General features: G+C 35.3%; 1 protein-coding gene across 4 annotated transcripts in view; it reads right to left on the bottom strand.

Moving 5' to 3' along the window:
• Nucleotides 1-16643, bottom strand: part of LOC131150164 (protein ABCI12, chloroplastic) — a 32651-nt gene extending 16008 nt beyond the window's left edge. For 3 of the 4 annotated variants that reach the window (XR_009135486.1, XR_009135485.1, XM_058100749.1), the window contains exons 1-5: nucleotides 16114-16637; nucleotides 4771-4887; nucleotides 3114-3350; nucleotides 2235-2399; nucleotides 1757-1832 (exon numbers count right to left, since the gene is read on the bottom strand). Coding sequence is in view for 1 of the 4 variants with exons in the window: in XM_058100749.1 (XP_057956732.1) it covers nucleotides 1757-1832; nucleotides 2235-2399; nucleotides 3114-3350; nucleotides 4771-4887; nucleotides 16114-16479 (961 nt within the window). In the remaining 3 variants the exon portion in view is untranslated. Of the gene's footprint in view, nucleotides 1-1756; nucleotides 1833-2234; nucleotides 2400-3113; nucleotides 3351-4770; nucleotides 4888-16113 lie in introns of all 4 variants that reach the window. The other variant, XR_009135484.1, reaches the window with a different exon arrangement.
• Between the last annotated feature and the right edge of the window lie 4566 nt (nucleotides 16644-21209).

Genomic DNA, 21209 nt, shown 5'->3' with positions numbered 1-21209 from the left:
TTGGGTGTGACTCAAGGCGTGGACGTAGGCAAGGGGCCGAACCACGTTAACATCGGTGTTGAGCTTTTCTTCCCTTCTCTTTAATTTATTTCTCGTGCATGATTTATATTTTATTTTTCATGATATAATCATTTGCATCTTGCCAAAATTTATATTGTGTAGAGAAAAGCGAAAATACGCAAAAGATTCTAGACTCGACTCTAGGGCCAACAATTTCTTTTAGAAATGTTACTGTATCTTTTAAGAGATTAGTATATATATATATATATATATATATATATATATGGTATAAAAATTAACTTCTAGGAATTTTTGGTCTTACTTTCAAAAGATAAGGATATTTTTGTCCACAAAATGATTTGCACTATGCACTTTTCTATATAGTATAGATATAATTTCTATAGTTGATCTCCCAAGCGTAAACCAAACTGAAATTTTGAAATCCTCATTTCTAAGGAAGAGAAAAAACTTCATCTTAATAAAACCTTACACCACCTCCCCATGAGGCAGGAATTTGGATATGTAGATAAATAAATAAACAAATAGGGGTCTGCACCACTTCTTCACGTAAAAGCCTAAGTTTCAAGGAGGATGAGAAGCAAAATAGAAACCTCAAAGATACTAGGTTTAAGACAAAAAATTTTGAAAGAGCCACAAAATTTTCTACGGATTAAATTGCTAAATTAATTCAATCTGAATGAGATTTAACCTACTGAAACTTTCTCAGCCAGCAAGTGGTAGTGCTGTAGTGAACAAAAGCAAAACATGCATGCCATGTGAATCACTCATAATGCTTGGCCATTCGACGGTGGCATCTTCCAAGTTCCAACCCAAGAGCAACGGTTCTTTATTGGAAACCTGAGAACCATCTTTCAATTAATATCGCTAGAGCCTAGAAGTTAAGGATCCATAGGAAAATTATGTGCTATGGACACTTCTATAAAGAAGGCAATGTTCATGTCAGGACACATGTCACAAGATGGGCACTGACATAATAAATGGTTCATTGTAATTAGACTTCCATTTTATTTTATTCATAACAAAAATTGCAATACTAATTTATTTCAAATTGTAATAAACTCGGCTATATGAAAATAAACAGTCATTTATAGTTGTATATTTATTTACAGTTGTGTCCTCCCTGCTAACTGTGTCAGGTCCTACTTTTTGAAAATATGCAGTGTCCCTATGTCCATGTGATATCTTACTTCTAAACCGTTGCCAGTGTCTGTGCTACTTAGGAGGGTAAGTGAGTCAAGCCTACTCACAAGCTACTCGGACTCAACTCATCCCCTTAGTTGCCTCAACCTAATTTTGCTCAAATTCGAGTTGCTCAAGTATTTCAATGAGTCAAGTTCAAGGTTATTAATAATACCCAAGTCGAGTTTCAAGCCTAATAAAGCTTTTTTAATTTTACTATTTTTATATTATATAAGTCATATAATATATATTTTATAAATATATTTAATATTTTATATACATTATATATATTTATGCATGTGTTTAATATTAATTTATAATCGAGTCAAGCTTGAGTTTTAGGAACTTGAAGCCAAGTCCTGTTCAGGTTTAACAATTTTGAAATTGATCGAGTTTGAGCCAAGTTTCAAGCTTAACATTTTCAGGTTGAGTCGAATTTGAGTATTTTAGTGTATTGACTCAACTCAACTTGAATACACTCCTAGTGCTACCTATGATGAAACAAAAGACAAAGAAAAAGGTAAAACTCTTCTAAATGATTAGACTGTAAGCTTACCATCAAGCGTCTCCTGTATAGTCAACTGTCTCCAATTTATCCTCCGAGATACGATACCCAATGCAACATTACGCACCTATTCACATCATGCAGATTCCCCAAAAATATTAAAATTAAAATAAGCCACATTCCACAATTATTGTTATTATTTTTTATAAAGAAAGAATTTATTAGAAGAGAAAAGAATATACAACAAAAAAAGAAGAAAAGTATAACAAGAACAATAATAAGGTTGACAATTAAATAACCATTAACAATCTACAAAAGAAATAAAAATATAATAGAAAAATTATTCTAATAAATTTTTTATAGAAAAAGAAATTATTAAAGAGAGAAAAAGAATATGCAAAGAAGAGGAGAAAAAATCCTCAAAAGAAATTTATTCTAATAATTCGTATGCAGGAGCTTTGTGCACCAGGCTGCCCTTTAACTCTTTTTCTACTTAGAGAAAAAATTAATAAACCACTTGCTACCCTACCTCGTCAAACACAAGATTGATGAACCTCAGGGAAAGGAGGAGAGTCAGAGTAATTTCAGCCACTGGAATGCCAACATATGTCAAGGGAATCATAAACCACCGCAAGGCAGATGCAAGTTGTTCTGGGGATGTGGTCGTCAGGCAAAGGCTTGCACTTTGGAAGATCTTTCACAAAAATAGATCTATTTCTCAGAATTCAAGTAACCAGAAGGTATCAGAAAAGATAAGTTCCAATAACTTAAAAATTGATCAGTTCTTCCCTAAATTAATAATGTTTGATAGAGACATAAAGAAGAATATGGTTGCCCCCATCTACATGAAATCATGTAAATTTCTTTCATCAAGCATCAGCATGAGACTTTCTTTCTTTTTTTTTCTTTTTTTTTTTTTTTTTGACAGCATTAAGATGGTGCACTAGGCTTGAGTTCGTTAGCTGTCAGTTTGTTTCTTTTTGCTCTCACTTGGGTAGATTTCTTGTCCCCCATATTTGTCTTCTTTCCTTTTTCTTCCTAAACAAGTTTTCCATTTTTAGATCCAAAACTTATCCGGTTACTTTAAAATTTTCATTCTTAGAGGAAGACTTCATGCCTCCAAATATAACAGGTAACAAGAAAAATTACTTTATTTCCATTGGACATCTAAACAGACCTTTATATAATTTAAAAAAAAAAAAAATGAGGAACAAAGAGATTGGAGGAACCTGTTGGCATGTTGATCTTTTCATTTTTGGTATTTATTAGTTGTTTTTTTTCTGGATTGTTCCAGACCTATTTCAGGACATGTCTCATTCTCCCTCATGTAAATTCTCTTCCTATTAATGAAATCTTCTCTGGCTATTCCTCCAAAATGAGGAATAAAAATAAACAGAAAGCAACTTACAGTGAATGTTAAACATGCAGATGTGCTTGCAACTGACAGACCTTTCCTCGTCAACTGCAGTGGCCCTAGCTTCATAATTAAATATGAATAACCCCTCACAGATGCAGGAAGATTAGGCATACCCATCATTGCTGCTGGCGGGGTTCTTAACTGGACAAGAGGAGGCGCACCATCTGAACCCAGCCCTAGCATGACAAATAAAATTCCAGAGAGCAAGGAAACTCTTCCCAATTGATCCTACAATAGGTGTTCACAATCCAGAGAGAGGGCTCCATGCATTAGCACATAAAAGATAGGGCTCTATTTTGTATTGTTCACCAGCCCAAAAGCAATAAAATTCTAAACTACATAGAACAATGGAAGTAGCGACACGTGCGCTAATGGTGAAAAAATTAAAAATAATAAAACGAGACAAACTGTCTAAAATTTTTTTTTCTAAAAACAACTGGAAATAAAAAAGATGTTTGCAAAAAAATTGTAAAAGAAACAACAAGAAACAGAAGCTGTCAATCACATGCCCAGTTCGATTAATACAGTTGCCAAGGCATAGATTTCTGCTGGTAAAACAAATGGTACCTAAATGACGACAGACCTGATAAAATGCTGTGATTGTTTGCTCATATAAGAACACTTGCTTAGTTGCTTATTAACATATATACAAACAGTTACATGTGCACACATACACATCATTAATTCCAAGTGATCAAATCTTAGTTGTCAAATCAGATTTGAATTGTGAATTGAAATCCAAAGGTGTTTTCCAACTTTTATGTACAAATGTTGGAAAACAAGCTGGCATTTTTTTTTATTATTTTGGAAAATTGGAAATGGAAAACAAACTGTTTACACAACCGAACAGGCCCTTAATTTTTAGAATCAAGAATCAAACTGAAACAAATCATAAGATTTCGGACAGTTGCACATTACATGTATATATCTAAAACAAACAAAATACATTAAAAATGAAATATATAGATGAAAATTGAATGATTATGTGCCATAATTTACATAATGTTAAAAAAGTCCCATCTATAAACACTTTCAGCTTCAAAATAAACTACTCTTGAGGAGAATCAAAGAAATCAAAATTCTTCATGAGATTGTCAAAGTGTCAAACTCTTCACAAAAAGTTTAGGAAACCAGATTTTTTAAATTAATTCAAAAAAGAGAAAAAAGATTTTATTCATTCTGATTCTACGTACCCTTAGAAAAGGTTTTGAAGGCCTTTACATTAAAAAATAGTGAATTTCTGGATTTTTTTAATAACTATATTTGATTAGATCTGTGGTATCTGGGTCAAGAGTGCATGCTTACTGGATCAAAAATCATAAGATTCAAACCATAAATTGTAAGATTTGAATCAAGAGTCATCAGAGTCATGGTTAATTCTTGCTTATTTTGATTCATTGACTAGATTCTAATCAATAGGCTAGTGGATTGAATTTAATCATGCAATCCATATGAAAAATCATATTCAATTTTGCCAACCATGGATCAAACCAGGCCAACTCAAGGAAGGTAACTTTCTGTTTTTTTTTTTTAAATGTTAAGGAAGGTCTCTGCAATTTATTAAAAAAGTTAGGGGCGGTGAGTGCAATACCCCCCTCCCCACCCAACCCAAATTAATAATAATAATAAAATATAGAGCCAAACTCACCATCCATACAGATTTTGGTAGAATCAATACAGACAAGAGAGCCAAGAATGCTACTAATCCAAAGCGCATCATGATATGTGACCTTGCTGGTAAAACAACAAGGGCAAGAACCCATACCTGCATTACAAATATGATGGGACAATTAAAGCATCATTTGAATAAAAAAAAAAACAAAATAAAACAAAAAAAGGAGGACCAGATATGTACATTCTCAAAATATCCAAGTTATGCAGGTAACTTTCAACTGTGAGCTGCCTTTCCAAAAATAAAGTTTAAGAAAAGGCTATCCTTCCATCATGCCCAATAATATCATAATCAGTTAGATCCTCCAGCCAACCACAATAATACTTATGCCCCCACTGATCAAATGCTTATATTTTAAATCCCAGGCCATTATCCAAACTTTAATGGTTTCTAAATACTTACAACGTAATTTGATTACTAGGAAGGGATCTCCTACATTTAATTGGTTAGCACATGAACAGATATTGGTCCAAAAATACAGAATCAAAAAACGCATCACCTCCACAATTCACAGCATAACAACAACCATTCACCTTAATAGAGTTAACATCAATGATCTGCTGCAGATTAGATGACCTATGGCCCTCTCACCTGATGTAGGCATTGTGAGTTATGGCAGTAACGAAAATTAGGTTCATTTACTATTTCTTCACTGCTCAGTGGCTTTGCTTATGGAACAAACCTTTAAGATTGTTGCGAAAGTGTTGGACACATCCTTATTCTTTTGGGGCTTTTGCAAAAGAACAGAAATTTTTGCAGCAAAGTGCAATTTTTGCTGTTATATGGGTATTGTGGGGGGAGAGAAATTCTCAGATCTTTAGAGATTGTGCTTATACACTTGATTTGACATAGGGCAGTAGTGTTCATTTGGTTTCCATGAGGCCTATTGTGCATTTTGGAAGCCTGGCCTTTTCAGATGTCTAGTGCATTTGGTTGGCTTTATAAGCTAAATCTTGTTTCCATATTGACTTAGCTTTCCATTTATTTTTTTCCTTTTTTATTTTTCTGAGGATTTCTCATCCTCCTCGTACATTCTTCACTCCAAATAAATTTCTTCCTCCATCCAAAAGATATAACCATTCTTTTTGCAGACTCCAATGCATATACAAAAACCAAAAATTCCTTTTTTATTTTTCTGAGGATTTCTCATCCTCCTTGTACATTCTTCACTCCAAATAAATTTCTTCCTCCATCCAAAAGATATAACCATTCTTTTTGCAGACTCCAATGCATATACAAAAACCAGAAACCATGACCAATTTCCAATGGCATACCCATGCTGTATAAAGTAAAAAATAAATCAATAAATAAGAAAAAAATTCCCTCGTAAAATGTTCAATAGCACTCCATTTGGCTTATGAGAAACCCTCGGGTTGCTACCCATAAGGGTGAGCTAACTCCAAAAGCCCGTCCTCAATTTGGATAGCGGAGTGTTGAAATATTTTCTAAAATATACGATTTTATGGGTGGGTTTTAAAGTCTTCCTTTGATGAATTTTCTAAAGCATTTAAAGTTATGTGGATTTGTCCTACATTGGAAAAAGTGGAAAAGGAAAAGTCATTAATAAATGACAAGGTGGAATAATCTCTTAAAATTGATACCTTTCGGAACGGATGCAACCTTTCGAAACAGATGCAACCTTTCGGAACAGATGCAACCTTTTGGAATGGATGCAACCTTTTGGAACAGATGCAACCTTTCGAAAAAGGCATGATTTTGTCTATATAAAGACAGAGCTAACTTCACGAAAAATACAAGAAAATTAATCATTCTCTCCTTCTCTGCCTTACAAAAAGCTTCCTCAAATTATATCTTTTTCAATTCTGGATTCTATTATTTGCAGAAATAGAATTCCAGAAAATTTGTTCAAATTACTCTAAAGGTGTTTATGATCAATTTTCGTTTGTGTATAATGCAAACTGATATCAGATCATAATCTGGGCTTCATTGTATCCTAAAAACATATTTGCTGACTCAATACACTTCAATCTGGTGAGGGCACATAACGTTTTAAGGAAAACGACATTGTAACGTGCCTTGAAGCGAATTTCATTTTTGCAACATATTTCCTTATATTATTCCTACAATCTTAAAACATTATTCTGCGAAATGGCTGGTTCTTCAACCCTTGAGGGAATTCGCTATGGATTTTGTCAAACTTGAACGGTTTGATGGAAGTAATTTCAGGCGTTGACTGCTGTGAACGAGAATGAGACTTTGGCTGAAGGACGTGCAAAACTTAAATGGGAACAAGATGATTATATATGCAAAGGCCACATTTGCAATTCAATTTCAAACAATCTATTCAATTTGTATCAGAATATAGCTATTGCAAAGGAGTTGTGGGATGCACTTGAAGCTATGTATCTCACAAATGATGCGACCAATAAGAAATTTCTGACTGGAAAATTTTTCAATTATACCATGGTTGATAATAGGTCTGTTGTAGAGCAGTTTCATGCATGGTTTTAAATAACGGCCGTTACGTAGCGTAACGGCCGATACGTAACGGAAATTGGAGGCCCCAAAACTGATACGGGCCGATAATGTGGTTCGAAAAAAATTCATGGCCGTAACGGCCGTTACGGAGACGTAACGGCACGTAACGGCTGATACCCCAATGTTACACGTCGTAACATCCGTTACGGACCGTTACATGGCCGACAGGTCACAGATTTGCTGAAGGTTTCTGCTGCAGGCAGCAGCGCTGCTTTTCCCCTCTCCCCAGTCCCCACACCCATCTGCCATTCAAAGGGTAAAATGGAAAGTTACAAACTAACCGTGAAAATTTGTTGGTCGAAGAAATAAGAAGGCTTCGAAGCCTGAGAGTGAGCACACCGAGGCTATCGAGCAGATCTACTCATCTTCGCACTTCGCAGCCTTCCAGGACTCAAGAATTGCAGACTTGCAGTTCCAGCAACTTGGCGAGTCACCGGCGACGGCGACAAGTCTGCAGCAGCTCCCCCAGTCGTCACAGTCGGCACCTTCCTCCACCAGTCGTCGCAGTCGCCACCAGCCAGCCTCTCGATTTCAGCTTCGGAGCTTGGAGTCATCGCTGCTTTGTGCTTCGCAGCCTTCGCTCCTTCGAGGCTCCTTTGAGTTCCCTCGAATCCCTCCCTCCGAGTTCCCTCGAATCCCTCCCCTCTCTCGGTCTGACTCGACTCCCAGGCCCCAGCGTATGAGACACTCTAACACTAACACTCAACACCCACAGCACTTTTCATTATGTTTTTTTTTTTTAAATTATATTTTTTGTACCCACAGCACTTTTCATTCTGTTTATTTTTTTAAATTATATTTTGTTGTAAAATAGGTTTGTTAAATTGAATTTAAAAAAAAAAGTAATTTAATAGAGTAAAAAATTAGAAATCATTAATAATTATGTAAAATAAAATTTTCTTAATTTATAAATATTTTAATTGTATTATATTTTTTGAAAGATAATTATGAAAATTAATTCCATGACATAGCAAGCAATTATTAATAGTATATAATTAATATTTTTTAAGGTTAGTAAATAATTAATATTTACCAATAATAATTGAAGCCTTTTTTATAATAATATTTGAATATCCTATTATCCACTACTGCATTCACCATCTAAACAAAGCATGAAAATAATGTATGTACACAAGACATCCATGTGATGGCATTTTATATTATCTAGGCTTAATTGAGCTCTATTTTTCACCATTCTTAAAGAATTCCAAGGAATACTCTGCACAATTATTATAATATTTAGTCTTAGGATTTGCCAAACTTATAGAAATAAAATTAATTCATGGCACCAATTGGCTAACATACTATTTATGTCAGCAAGACAAAGTGGTCATTTTGATAAAGAAGATATCATATTCACTCCCATCTATTGAAAAAATATTAAATAATATTCATATTATAAAAGAAAAAAAAATTAAATAACATCTGTCACCCATTTTATGTTACATGTGTATCTACTTACCATTTCTTGAGTAGGGTGACCCTGTTTATTAATATTTTTTAAGTTTTAAAACATCATTTTGACATTAAATTTAAAATTAGGTAAAATAAATGTTTACATCTATTTTTTGTTTTTAGTTATCAAATAAAGTAAAAATTGATAACTTAATAAAAAAAAAATTAACCTAATAGTTAATACATTAATAAATCTGATTTTTACTAATTACTACTGGAATTTGTAGAAAAATTTAATTTTAATCCATATACTGAGAAAATGCTTAAAAAATTAAATAGTTAATTTGTAATATATAGATCTCTATTTGTGATGCTGTGATGTATATGAAAGTAGAGCAAAAATCTTTTTCACCTTTAAAATTACAATGTTAATTTCTTATAGTTATAAATGAAAATAAAATCAAGCTATAAAAAATAATGAAAATATCTTTTTAAAGATAAAGGAATATATTTTTTTTGTAATAAAATATCTAATATTTTATAATTTTGTTTATTTAAATATAAAAATAATAAACATTACTTATTATTTTTAATCAAATATTATACTTTTTTTTTATGTAATAAGTATTTAAAATTAGGACTATTTAGTACTTATTATTTAATATTTACTAAATTACTAATTATATAATTCTTGTCATTGTAGGAAGGTTGTAACTTTGTATTTTCTTTATATTTTGTGTAGAGATCATCAAATTAAGTCTATCAATATGTCACGTGATAGAAGAAATGAAAACTTACCTAGTGAGGATATTGGATGACATTTTGGTACTGCGGTGGACGGTAATAGACATGTTATTATGTGTAAGTTATGTGGGAAGATAATCAAAGGGGGCATTACACGCTTGAAACAACACTTGGCACATAAAGAGTTATGTGGGAAGATAATCAAAGGGGGCATTACACGCTTGAAACAACACTTGGCACATAAAAAGGGTCAAGTAGATGGATGCTCAAATGTGACCACACAAGTAAGAGAACAAATGATGAAACATCTACAACAGTATGCTGAGAAGAAAAAAGATAAACAAAAAAGGCAAGAAGAAGCAGAAGCCCAAATTAGAGGAGATTTTGAGAATTTGAGCGATGAAGAAGATTTGGAAGAAGAAAGTATGAGATTTGCTCGACAAGAAAGCATGCGATCACAACAACAATGGGAAGAGAGACAAAGATTTCGAGCAAGAACAACTAGAAGGGGTAATATTTATGAAGAGGGAGGTGGCTCTGGCAGTGGTGCTACCAGTGGTTTCAATAGAGCAGGAGCTCGATCTTATAGTGGTCGAGAAGCTGGAAGTAGTGGACAACAATGGATCAATCCTAATGCCCCTGAAGCTAGACTAAAGGCAATGGATCCTATTTTAGAAAGAAGCAAGAGTACAAAACAACCAAAAATCAACACAAAGTTACTGAAAGGTTTAAAAAGTAAATTAGGAAAAGCAGTTGGAAAATTCCTAATTTATAATCAGATTCCAGCGAATGTAGCTGACTCTCCATTTATGCAACCTATGCTTGATATTGCTACAGAGGTTGGAAAGGGGGTAAAGGGTCCATCACCCTATGAGATATCTGAAATTTATTTGGAACAAGAGTATCAAGAAATGAAAAATTATATAGCTTCTTTTGCTGGAATTTAGAAGGAGAGAGGTGTAACACTTATGTGTGATGGTTGGTCAAGACCAACTAGAAAACACATTATAAACTTTTTAGTTTATTGCGATAGAGGCACCGTGTTTCATAAATCAGTTGATGCCTCTGATGTGTCAAGTAGAACAGCTGAATATTATTTCAGGTAATTTTCTAATTTTAATTGTATATGCAAATAGTATTATGGACTTGGGAGAGGAGAATGTTGTCCAAGTAGTGACTGATAATGAAGCTGCAATGAAGACAGGAGGAAAATTATTAATGCAGAAGAGGCCCAATCTCTATTGGACAGCATGTGCAGCTCATTGCATAGACCTTATTCTTGAAGATATTGGTAAGAAAAGTAACGTGAAGAAGGTCTTAGAAGATGCAAGAACAATAACCTCATTTATTTACAACCACACATGGACAGTGAATTTCATGAAGAAATTCACAAATAATAAAGAGTTACTTCGCCCTACCATCACTCGATTTGCCACAAATTTCATTGCTTTGGAGACTATTGTCAGACATAAACAAGCACTAAGGGAAATGTTTACATCTGATGCTTGGAAAAACTCAAGGTTTGGAATGGCAAAATCAGGCCCAGCATATGATTCAAAGAAAATTATCTTAGGCAAAGAGTTTTGGCAAAAGGCCTCTGATATAATTAAAGTGCAAGAACCCTTGGTGAAAGTTCTTAAATTGGTTGATGGTGATGAAAAACCAACAATGAGCTTCATATACGAGGCAATTGATAGGGCGAAGTTGGCCTTTCAAAAAGATTGCCGGTTTTACAAAGACTATTGGAAGATACAACCGGTGGAGTTCAGTTGCACCAAGATTTGCACGCTGCTGGTAAGTGTAAATCAAATACAATTTTTTATTATTTTAACTTTTAAATTATGCATAGTTGCATTAGAAAACTATTGATTAATATGTTTCTAAATTTAATTGTAGGGTATTTTTTGAACCCACAATTTCTTTATGGTGCCCCACCCTCTCCTAAAGTTGCTAGAGAAGTCATGGATGGAGTTAAAAAAGTGATAACCAAGTTGGTACCCAATACAGATACTCAAATTCGGGCTATTAATCAAGTAAGTATTGGTTCCATTAAATTGAATAATGAATTGTTCTAGTATTCTGTAATACTTTCAAGAATAATTATTAATACATCTAATTAATTAATTATATTTCACAATCATCCTTTTTTAGTTGTTGCTATATCGAGATAGGCAGGAAACTTTTGGAATCCCGTTGGCTCAAAGGGCAGTGAAACAAACAAATCCTGGTAAATATGGCTATATAGCTAAATAATGGAGAATTACTCTATTTTCTCTCTTTGTGTTCAAATTTGACTTTTGAAATACGCTATACTAACATAAAACTCTTTTTAATTATTCATGCAGCTGAATGGTGGATTCATTATGGCTTGTGTGCTCCTGAGCTCCAAAGAATAGCAATTAGAGTTCTTAGCCAGACCACATCAACTTCGAACTGTGAGCGTAATTGGAGTACCTTTAGCCTCATCCATACGAAAACAAGAAATAGATTAAAGTACATGAGACTACAAAAACTTGTTTTCGTACATTACAACATGAGGTTAAAGTTAAGACGTACAATGAGAAGAAGCCAACAAGAAATTGAAGAGGGTTTCAATCCTATCAATTTGGACTACATTTTCGAAAAAGATGATCCTTTAAGTCAATGGTTAGAGGAGAGAGAGATACCACTACTCAACGGTCAGGACGATTCAAATTGGTTAAATGAAGAGGTTGGTGGTACTACAGAAGGAGGTGATCAACCACCAATAAACGCGCATGATGATTCAAGTTCAAGTCCTGAACGCACACAAAGTGATGACAATCTTGGTTTGAGCCCACCAAGTGATGATGATGGTAATAGTGGTGCTGGAGCTGGGGTTGGGGGGTTGGCAGTGGTGGTGGTGGAGGCGGCGGTGTAGAATATAATTTTGGATATGATACAGGGACATCATTTGGAAAGGATATATATCCTTCTGATCCTTATGGACTACATGACATACCTGAAAATTATGACTTGGGTATTCCTCCAGGGAACCAATCTTCACAACCCAGGAGAAGGAGTGCTCGTGGTGACCCTAGCGATTCTACTGAAGATTCATATGGTGTGGTTCGTAGTTTTGGCGACTTTGGTTTAGATGGTTCATCATCACAATCATATGAATCTCATCCAGCATATCCACATTATGCATCTCGTGACTCACATTTTCATCCCAGTGGATTAGGAATCTCAGGATCTAGTGAGTCTTCTTCTACACACTACCTAGAGCCAGCCCCTGTCCCAACTTATAGACATTATTCAGGAGAATTTTCATCACCAGTATATTTTCAAGAGCAACAACAAAATGACGCAAACTTGGGTTCATTCAACTATGTATTTCCACAAGGATGGGGAGATAATTTCCCATCCCAATCTCAAGATACAGATGCAAATTATGAAGACCCTCCACGTCATTCTTTTTGGCGGTGACATGTGTTATGTTATAAATTTGTAATATTGTATTCATGTATTTTCAACTATTTATTGATATTTGATATTAATCACTTTTTAAATTCATGTATGTGTAATGTGTATATTGAGTATTAAATCTATTGAGTATTGATTCATTTTTAGTAATTTTATGACTTTAATTAATTGATTCTTACATTTCTACATCTTTTTGCTCATTAAAATATTGTAAACTATAAAAAAATATGCTTTTTTTTGTAAACAGCACACTAAAATTAATATAAAAATCATAATGCCTATTCAAAAGCATTTGTAGGTTGAATGAAAGCCTTCAAAATTCATTAAAAATCATGTATTAATGGATTTCATGCTTATTTTTTAATTTTGGCATGGTTGTGCATGCTTGAAAAAAATTCACGACCGTTACGCCCGCTTCCCGTAACGTAACACCCGCGTCTCCCGCGACCCGAGACACCCACGACCGTTTCGCGACGTTACCCGCGACCGCGATTTCGAACCATGGTTTCATGAAATTTTGCATATCCTTAACCAGTTTAATCAACATAATATGAAAATTGATGAATACATTTCTGTTTCATCTATTATTGATAAGTTACCTCCATCGTGGAAAGATGTTAGAAAATCTTTGAAGCACAGGAAGGATGATATGTCTCTAGAACAACTGGGCCAACATTTCCAAGTTAAGAAAGTGTTCAGGCATAACCAAAAAGGTGCAGAAGAGCATACTTCCAAAGTACATATGATGGAAGAAGGAGTGTTGTAGTCAAAGGCAAAGGAGATGTCACTTTAGAATTTACTTCTGGAAAAAGTTTGACTCTCACTGATGTATATCATGTACCAAAAATTAGGAAGAATCTAGTTTCTAGAAGCCTACTTAATAAGTTTGGCTTTAAATTAGTGATTTTCATTGTCATGCTATATATAGAGTGTTAAAGTATTTGAAAAATACTATGGATTATGGCATACTTTATGAAGGAATTCCTACTGTTTTAGAAGGATTCACAAATGTCAGTTGGATCACTGATCGTAATGATCATACATCAACTAGTGGGTAGATATTCACCCTTGGTGGAGGAGCAATCTCCTGGGGTTCAAAGAAGCAAAGCCTTATAACAAATTCCATTATGGCATCAGAATTTGTGGCTTTAGCTTCTTGTAGCCAAGAGGCAAAATGGCTTAGGAATTTGCTATTAGAAATTCCAATTTGGCCAAAGCCTATGCCACCTATATCTTTGCATTATGATAGTGAGGCAATTTTGTTACGGGCATATAGTAATATATATAAATGGAAAATCCAGACATATTGGCCTAAGACATAAGGCAGTTAATTACCGATGGAGTAATTACCATAGATTTTGTGAGATCAAGCCAAAATTTGGCTGACCCATTAACAAAAGGACTTGCAAGAGACGTGGTCTAGAAAACATCAAAGGGGATGGGACTTAAATCCATAACCCATAGTCACCAATGATGGAAACTCGACTCAACACTTGAAATTTTCAAGCTCTTGAGTTCAATGAGCAAAGTACATCATATGTAGTGATTGAAAGCACTAAAATGTATAGGTGTATCATATAGTCCCTCCCAAAAAAAATAGTGCTTTGTACCTGTAATGTGAAAAGGTGAAGGTTGAGCTTAAACTCTTAATAGGTTTATAACAGGTTCTGTGAGGTACTTTAATTACAGGGGTACCTTTGATAAACCTATCTATATGAGTGTCGGAAGTGGTGCCGCTTCCTATGAGAAATGGATTTATCTCTAGAGCACTCATCAAACTGGGATATAGACGCAAGGCTAATCCAGCATTGGCTTTTGGTAACACCTAAAGATCTGATAATTTGTGTGTGATATGTATCCGGTTAATCAAAAGAGGATTTCTAGTTCAAAGTTCGTCTACTATGTAATCTTGATTAACTTTGATATGTATTCACTAAGTGAAGGTTCAAGTTCTAAAAATACCTTCATTTATGCATAAATTATCTCTTATCTGAATAAATTTTTTTTCATCTATATTTTGAAAATGGTCGGGGAATGCTGAAATATTTTCTAAAATATAGGATTTTATAGGTGGGTTTTAAAGTCTTCCTTTGATGAATTTTCTAAAGCATTTAAAGTTATGTGGATTTGTCTCACATTGGAAAAAATGGAAAATGAAAGGTCATTAACAAATGACAAGGTGGAATAATCTCTTAAAATTGGTTAAGCGATACAACCTTTCGGAACAGATGCAACCTTTTGGAATGGATGCAACCCTTTGGAACATATGCAACCTTTTGGAAAATGCATGATTTTGTCTATATAAAGACAGAGCTAACTCCACAGAAAATACAAGAAAATTCATCATTCTCTCCTTCTCTTCCTTACAAAAAGCTTCCTCAAATTATATCTTTTTCAATTCAAGATTCTATTATCTGCAGAAATAGAATTCCATAAATTTTGTTCAGATTACTCTAAGGGTGTTTGTGATCAGTTTTCGTTTGTGTATAATGCAAACTGATATCAGATCATAATCTAAGCTTCATTGTATCTTGGAAATGTATTTGTTGACTCAATACACACCAATCTGGTGGAGGCAAATAACATTTTAAGGAAAATGACATTATAACATGCCTTGAAGTGAATTTTAATTTTGTAGCATATTTCCTTATATTATTCCTACATGGAGTGCAACTCGCCTATATCAAGTCGGGATCGCTAGTAATCATTGGTCAAATGAATTCACTCCCTGCCCTGTACACAAACCTCCATCACACTTTGGGAGCTGGGCTGGCCATGCCTAAAGTCATTACCTTAACCGCAAGTAGGGGGATGCCAAAGGTAGGGCTAGTGAGTGGAGTTAAATAGTAGTGTGGAGAGTTGGTGGAAATCAATATCAATTTTATGCTAACGGCGTGGCTTCCAATTAAGGAAAAACTCACCTCTCATATCCAGCACATTGGGAGAGATTGACCTTTTCTCAGGTTCCAAAAAATGAATATTTCAAAAGTTAAAACAATCTTTTGCGTCCTAACATTTCTCAGCAACTAAAATGGGTATAAACTACAGATGAACAAAAAGGCACCAACAACCCCACAGACTTCTCCCAGCACCCCAAAACAATTTTAATTATTAAATATAAAAAAAAAAAAAAACACCAGCAAACCAACAGAGCCAACCAAAGCCAAAACACTACGATTTTTTTTTTATTTATTAGAAAAGAACGATTAATTGCTCATATAAACAAAAAATAATTACCAATTTGATTCTCGGATCCACTGAATGCAAAAACGTGGCGGGGAACGAAATGAACTGGCAGATGGGGCTGGAGGTGGCATTGGAGATCAATCTCAGAACCTTATCAGCTGCAACAGCTCCAGCGGGCAACCAGTTTCCCCAGTTCCCAGTTAAGCCATCGCCATCGCCATCTCTGGTTGCTGTGGAATGGACTACAAGTCTTCTGGTCCTCGATGGTTGGATGACTTGTTTCAGGGTAAGGCGGGGTCTAGGGTTTTGATGGACATAACCAGGAGCGAAATGCGGAGAAATTGGGGATTTGAAGTTGGGGTTGGAAAAGAGGGAAGGAAATGGGACCGTTGTGAAGATTTGGGTTGTGCAGTTCATGGATGACAGCTAGAGAAAGGGGGGAAGAGGGGATAGAAAGAGAAGAGGCATGCCACCAACTAGCAAATCATGCTCTGTAGTGTATTGTTCTTGCCAAACAATACTACCAAAACATAGTTTTATGTAAAATCATTTAACCAGGAATTGATACAGCCGTTGCATTGATTTTTTATCAGCTTTTCTTATTTAAGCTTTTGTATGAATGAATTTTAATATAACTTAATATCTCTCTCTACAATTTCAATATCACCTTAATCTATTAAAGTACATAACTCACACCCTTATGCAAGCACAATAGTTATCTTTCATTTTATTATTTAAGAATGTTTGAAACTGGAAATATATAGGAGCAATCTATGAGTGTAAATGTGACTGTCAATTATGTCCTTAGACTAAACCTAGGTTGTCCAATTATATGATGAACATTATGTTTTAACATGACACACGATTATTAGGAACAAAAAAAATGTCATGTTACATTATATATGTTGGAACCAAACCCAGAAAGAAAAGAAAATAAATAAAAGAAAAGAAAATAAATAAAAGAAAAGAAAAGAAAAAGTAAAGGAGGAAATCAGTTTGGTAGGGGGCCAAACCGTCGACGGTTTTAGGGAGTCTCAGGAAAACCGTCGATGGTTTCGTAAAGCTCAGGAAAATCGTTGACGGTTTCAAGTGGGCTAAGCATCCTTAGGTACTGAGATAACACAAAAAAAATTTATAACTCTCATATCTATCTCTCTCTCTCTCTCTCTCTCTCTCTCTCTCTCTCTCTCTCTCTCTCTCTCTCTCTCTCTCTCTCTCTCTCTCCCTCACGTGTCTCTCTCTCTCCTCTCTCTTCTCTCTCTCTCTCTCCTAAGGCTTCTCGGGATCCGCACTTACTCTCCGATTGTCTTTCTCTCCTCTCTCGGCTTGCCAACTCACTTCCCGCAGTAAGTTTAAGAAAGCTGGGGTTTCGTCCTCTGAGCGTTTTAGGCATATTTTCAAGAACAGGTAAGGAGAATAAATTATGTCAGTTTGTTTTCTAAATTGAACCTATTGAATTGAGAATATGGATACAGAAATACTATCTATGATTTTCTGAATTATTCAAGCATATGGAAACGATGGGTTTTGGTTATCATACATATATATTTGGAGAAAACCAAAGTGAGTAGGGTTGATCGTCTTTTTTTCCTTATTAAATCGGTATTTTGATATTTTTTCTGGACAGTTTAGTATATTATGATTTATCAGTTAAAAATCGTGTGGTATGAGATTTATTTATATTTTATTGCACAATTGAATCTGAGTATTTTTATATATGGTATTATACAGTGAAAATGTGATTTGTACTGATTGATGGAAATACTGGAAATGTGGTGGAAATTGTGAAATGTGATATGATGGCTAAATGTAGGGTTTGATATAACGGCTGAAAGTCGGGTTTGATATGACGACTGAATGCCGGGTTTTGATATGACGGGCTAATGTTGAGTTTTGATATGACAAATTTTATACTGAATTATGAAAATGAGATTATATTACAGTTTTTATTACTTAAATTGCATTATATGGTTTAAGAACCCTGAAGACCAGATGTGATGAGAATACGGTACTGTTGCTAGTGAATAAGTTAGCGCATTCACACGGTAGTGAGACGTGTAGGCCTTCAAACAGTCAATTTGGCCGCGAAGAGTTGTTGTACCCCTCATGAGTCCGGACTAGACTAGGTAGGCAAATCAGACTAACAGATGGGATTCTCTGACTTAACCTGGTGATAGGCTAGTCATGGTTAAGTCCAGTCTTCAAACCGCACAACCTGATCATGGGGGTTTATACATGATGATGTTGTTTGTCCAAAAGGGGGTTTCTTTTACGCATATATGTGAATTTATGTAAATGATATTATTTACTAAGCTGATTATATTATGAAGAAAATGTATATTTCCAACTATATAGGTGTGAGTTATATTATACAAATGTTATATTTGTCAGCTAAAGTAAATTAAAGAATGTGTCTGATTTCACTAAAACTCGTGTTAACTACACACTAATAATAATTAATTCGCCTTATTGAGAAGTGTCTCACCCCAATAAATATATCAACTTTTCAAGGCATACAGGAAACCGAGTTTAGGAGCTTCAGGGCGGGACCTAGATGAGCTAGCTGAGAGTGAGTGTTGGTAGGACCCTATTTGGTTATATTTAGTTGCTTTTGGTCATTCTAGGTTGTAATATATTTTGGAAGATATTGATACAAAGGTTGAGGGCTAGTACTCTAGTGTGTATGATGTTAAAAGAGCATTTTGCTTTCGTTGTTCGTTTGTTTAAATAAATTATGGGATGGCATTAACACGAACCCCATTGGGTCCGTGGATGTTGCATTGTGGTATCAGAGGTATCATATGATGATATTATTTTATGTATATTATGGAATATTTTTGGGGTCGTTACAATTGTGGTATCAAAGCCTAGGTTGTTAGGTTCTACAGACTCTAGAGGATAATACTACCAAAGTATAGGAATGAGTGGTGATAAGAGCAGGAATGGGCAGTCTAAGTGTTGTGAGTAGGTCAGGTATAGGATGGATAGCAAAGTTGGGTACTTAAGATTTTGGGGTTTTGTCTTGTTGCTTGGAGGCTGAAGTCCCTTGAAGGTCTTCTGTGGTTTTCCTGAGACGACGGTCTTAGAAAAATCATGGCAAACCATTGACTGTTCTATTTCTGAGCGATGAGGCCAAACTTTGGATTGGGAGTCTAGAGGGCAAATGGTTTATCTGTGTGGGAAAAGTTCATGAGGAACTCTATATTTTTAGCTAATTAGCTATACTGGTTTTGTTTCAACAATAGGATTTTAAGAAATTATTCGTTACCTTATTTTTAGGATGGATCCCAAAGATAAGGGGGTAGACACCGGAGGAAATAATAATGTGGAGGCTTCCAGCGAGGAGGATATAGATACCTCTGTAGTGCTGCGGGACTTAGCCAGGCAGGTTATGGGGGAGATCCGGCGGGACTCCAGAGGGCAGAATTACCCACCTACAGATCGGGGCTACACCATCGAGCAGTTCACCTGTATGAATCCACCAAAATTTGCAGGAGGAGTGGACCCGATCGCGGCTGAGGATTGGGTTCGGGAGATTGAAGAACTTCTAGATGTTCTGCATTGCACCAATGAGCAGAGGGTGCAGTATACCACTTTCAAGTTAATTAGGGTAGCTAAGCGATGGTGGAGAGCAGTAAAACTGATGGAGGAACAGAGACCAGGACCTCCAGCTTTGACCTCTAATTATTTTAGGGACATCTTCTTCGATAGATATTTCTTCGCTTCCACCAGGGAAGCTAAGGCAAAGGAATTCCTAAATCTGACTTAGGGGCACTTGACCATACAGTAGTACGCTACCAAGTTCATAGAGCTATCTCGCTTCGCCCCATACATGGTCCCAGACGAGCCGAAGAAGGTACGGAGATTTGAGAAAGGTCTGAGAGAGGGAGAATATGAGTAGGTGGTGGCGTTTTAGGTCCAGAGTCTCTCAGAGCTGGTTGACAAAGCCACGGTGTTGGAGACCAGTCTGCAGAGGAGAGTAGGGATAGCAAATCAAAGGAAGAGTACCTTACCTCCTAAGTTTCAGACCGACACCAATCAGGGTACATAGAGGAGGCCTGGTAACTACACGGGCCAGCGATAGGAGGTGGGACACCGAGTCCATCAAGGAAATCCATCACTCCCCCCTGTTCCAAGTGTCATCAGAGGCATTGGGGTGAATGCCGGTGTAACGACTTGGAAAAAAATTATTAATAAAAATAATAAAATAAGAGAAAAGGGAAGAAAAATAAATATTTTAAGCGTGTCAACAAGCATTTGTCGACGAACCAACTGGTCTCGTCGACGAGCATTCTGCCTTGGCTCGTCAACGAGAGCATATGTCTCGTCAATGAGAAGTTACCAAGAGGGGTTTCATATTACTAAAATTCGTCGACGAGATTTGTCTCACCTGATTACAATTTTATCTTTTCAGGACCACCACGAAAATGAGTTTAGAGAAGCTCGAGGTTGATAGCGTTGTTGGGTTCTAGATAGAGAAAAGGGTACAAACATTTTGATGATATTTGGGATGTATATAAGTTATGTTTTATATTTTATGTTTTAAAGTTTTCTAGATTTTATGGATGGTTTTAAAACATACTGGTGTAGTGAATACTGAATATTTTTGGAGATATGTGTATATATGGGAATATAGGTGATGAATGGCTATTATGGAATATGGATAGAATTAGTAAACTCTGGTATTTATTTTTATGATTGAGGATCATAGTTATGTTTTTCACTGCATATGTATGTATTTATTTATGGATTTTCAGGAATAACACACCGAATCAGGTTTAAGGGTTCGGGTCGTTACAATTTGGTATCGGAGCAATAGATTTTGAGTTCTGCAAACTTAGGGATGATTTATACCAGAGTATATGAATTAGTTAGGATAAGGATACTAGATAAATAGGTTAGGTGTTAAGAAGTAGGTATGGTGTAGGGAAGTATAGGATTTTGTTTTGTAGTTTGGAGGCGGAAGTACGTCAACGTTTTCCTGTGATTTTTCTGGAGCAGTCGACGACCTCAGAAAAGCCACAGTAAACCTTAGATGATTTCGTTTCTAAATTGTGAGGCTGGTCCTTATAAGAAGAACTTGGATGTATATTGGATTTAAATTATATAATTATGTTGTTAGAGTTATGATATGAAATTCTTATCCC

Source organism: Malania oleifera, chromosome 3 (assembly GCF_029873635.1).
Source record: "Malania oleifera isolate guangnan ecotype guangnan chromosome 3, ASM2987363v1, whole genome shotgun sequence".
NCBI lineage: Eukaryota > Viridiplantae > Streptophyta > Magnoliopsida > Santalales > Ximeniaceae > Malania > Malania oleifera.
Note: the sequence above shows the minus strand (reverse complement) of the source record. Positions and strands in the feature narration are given on the sequence as shown.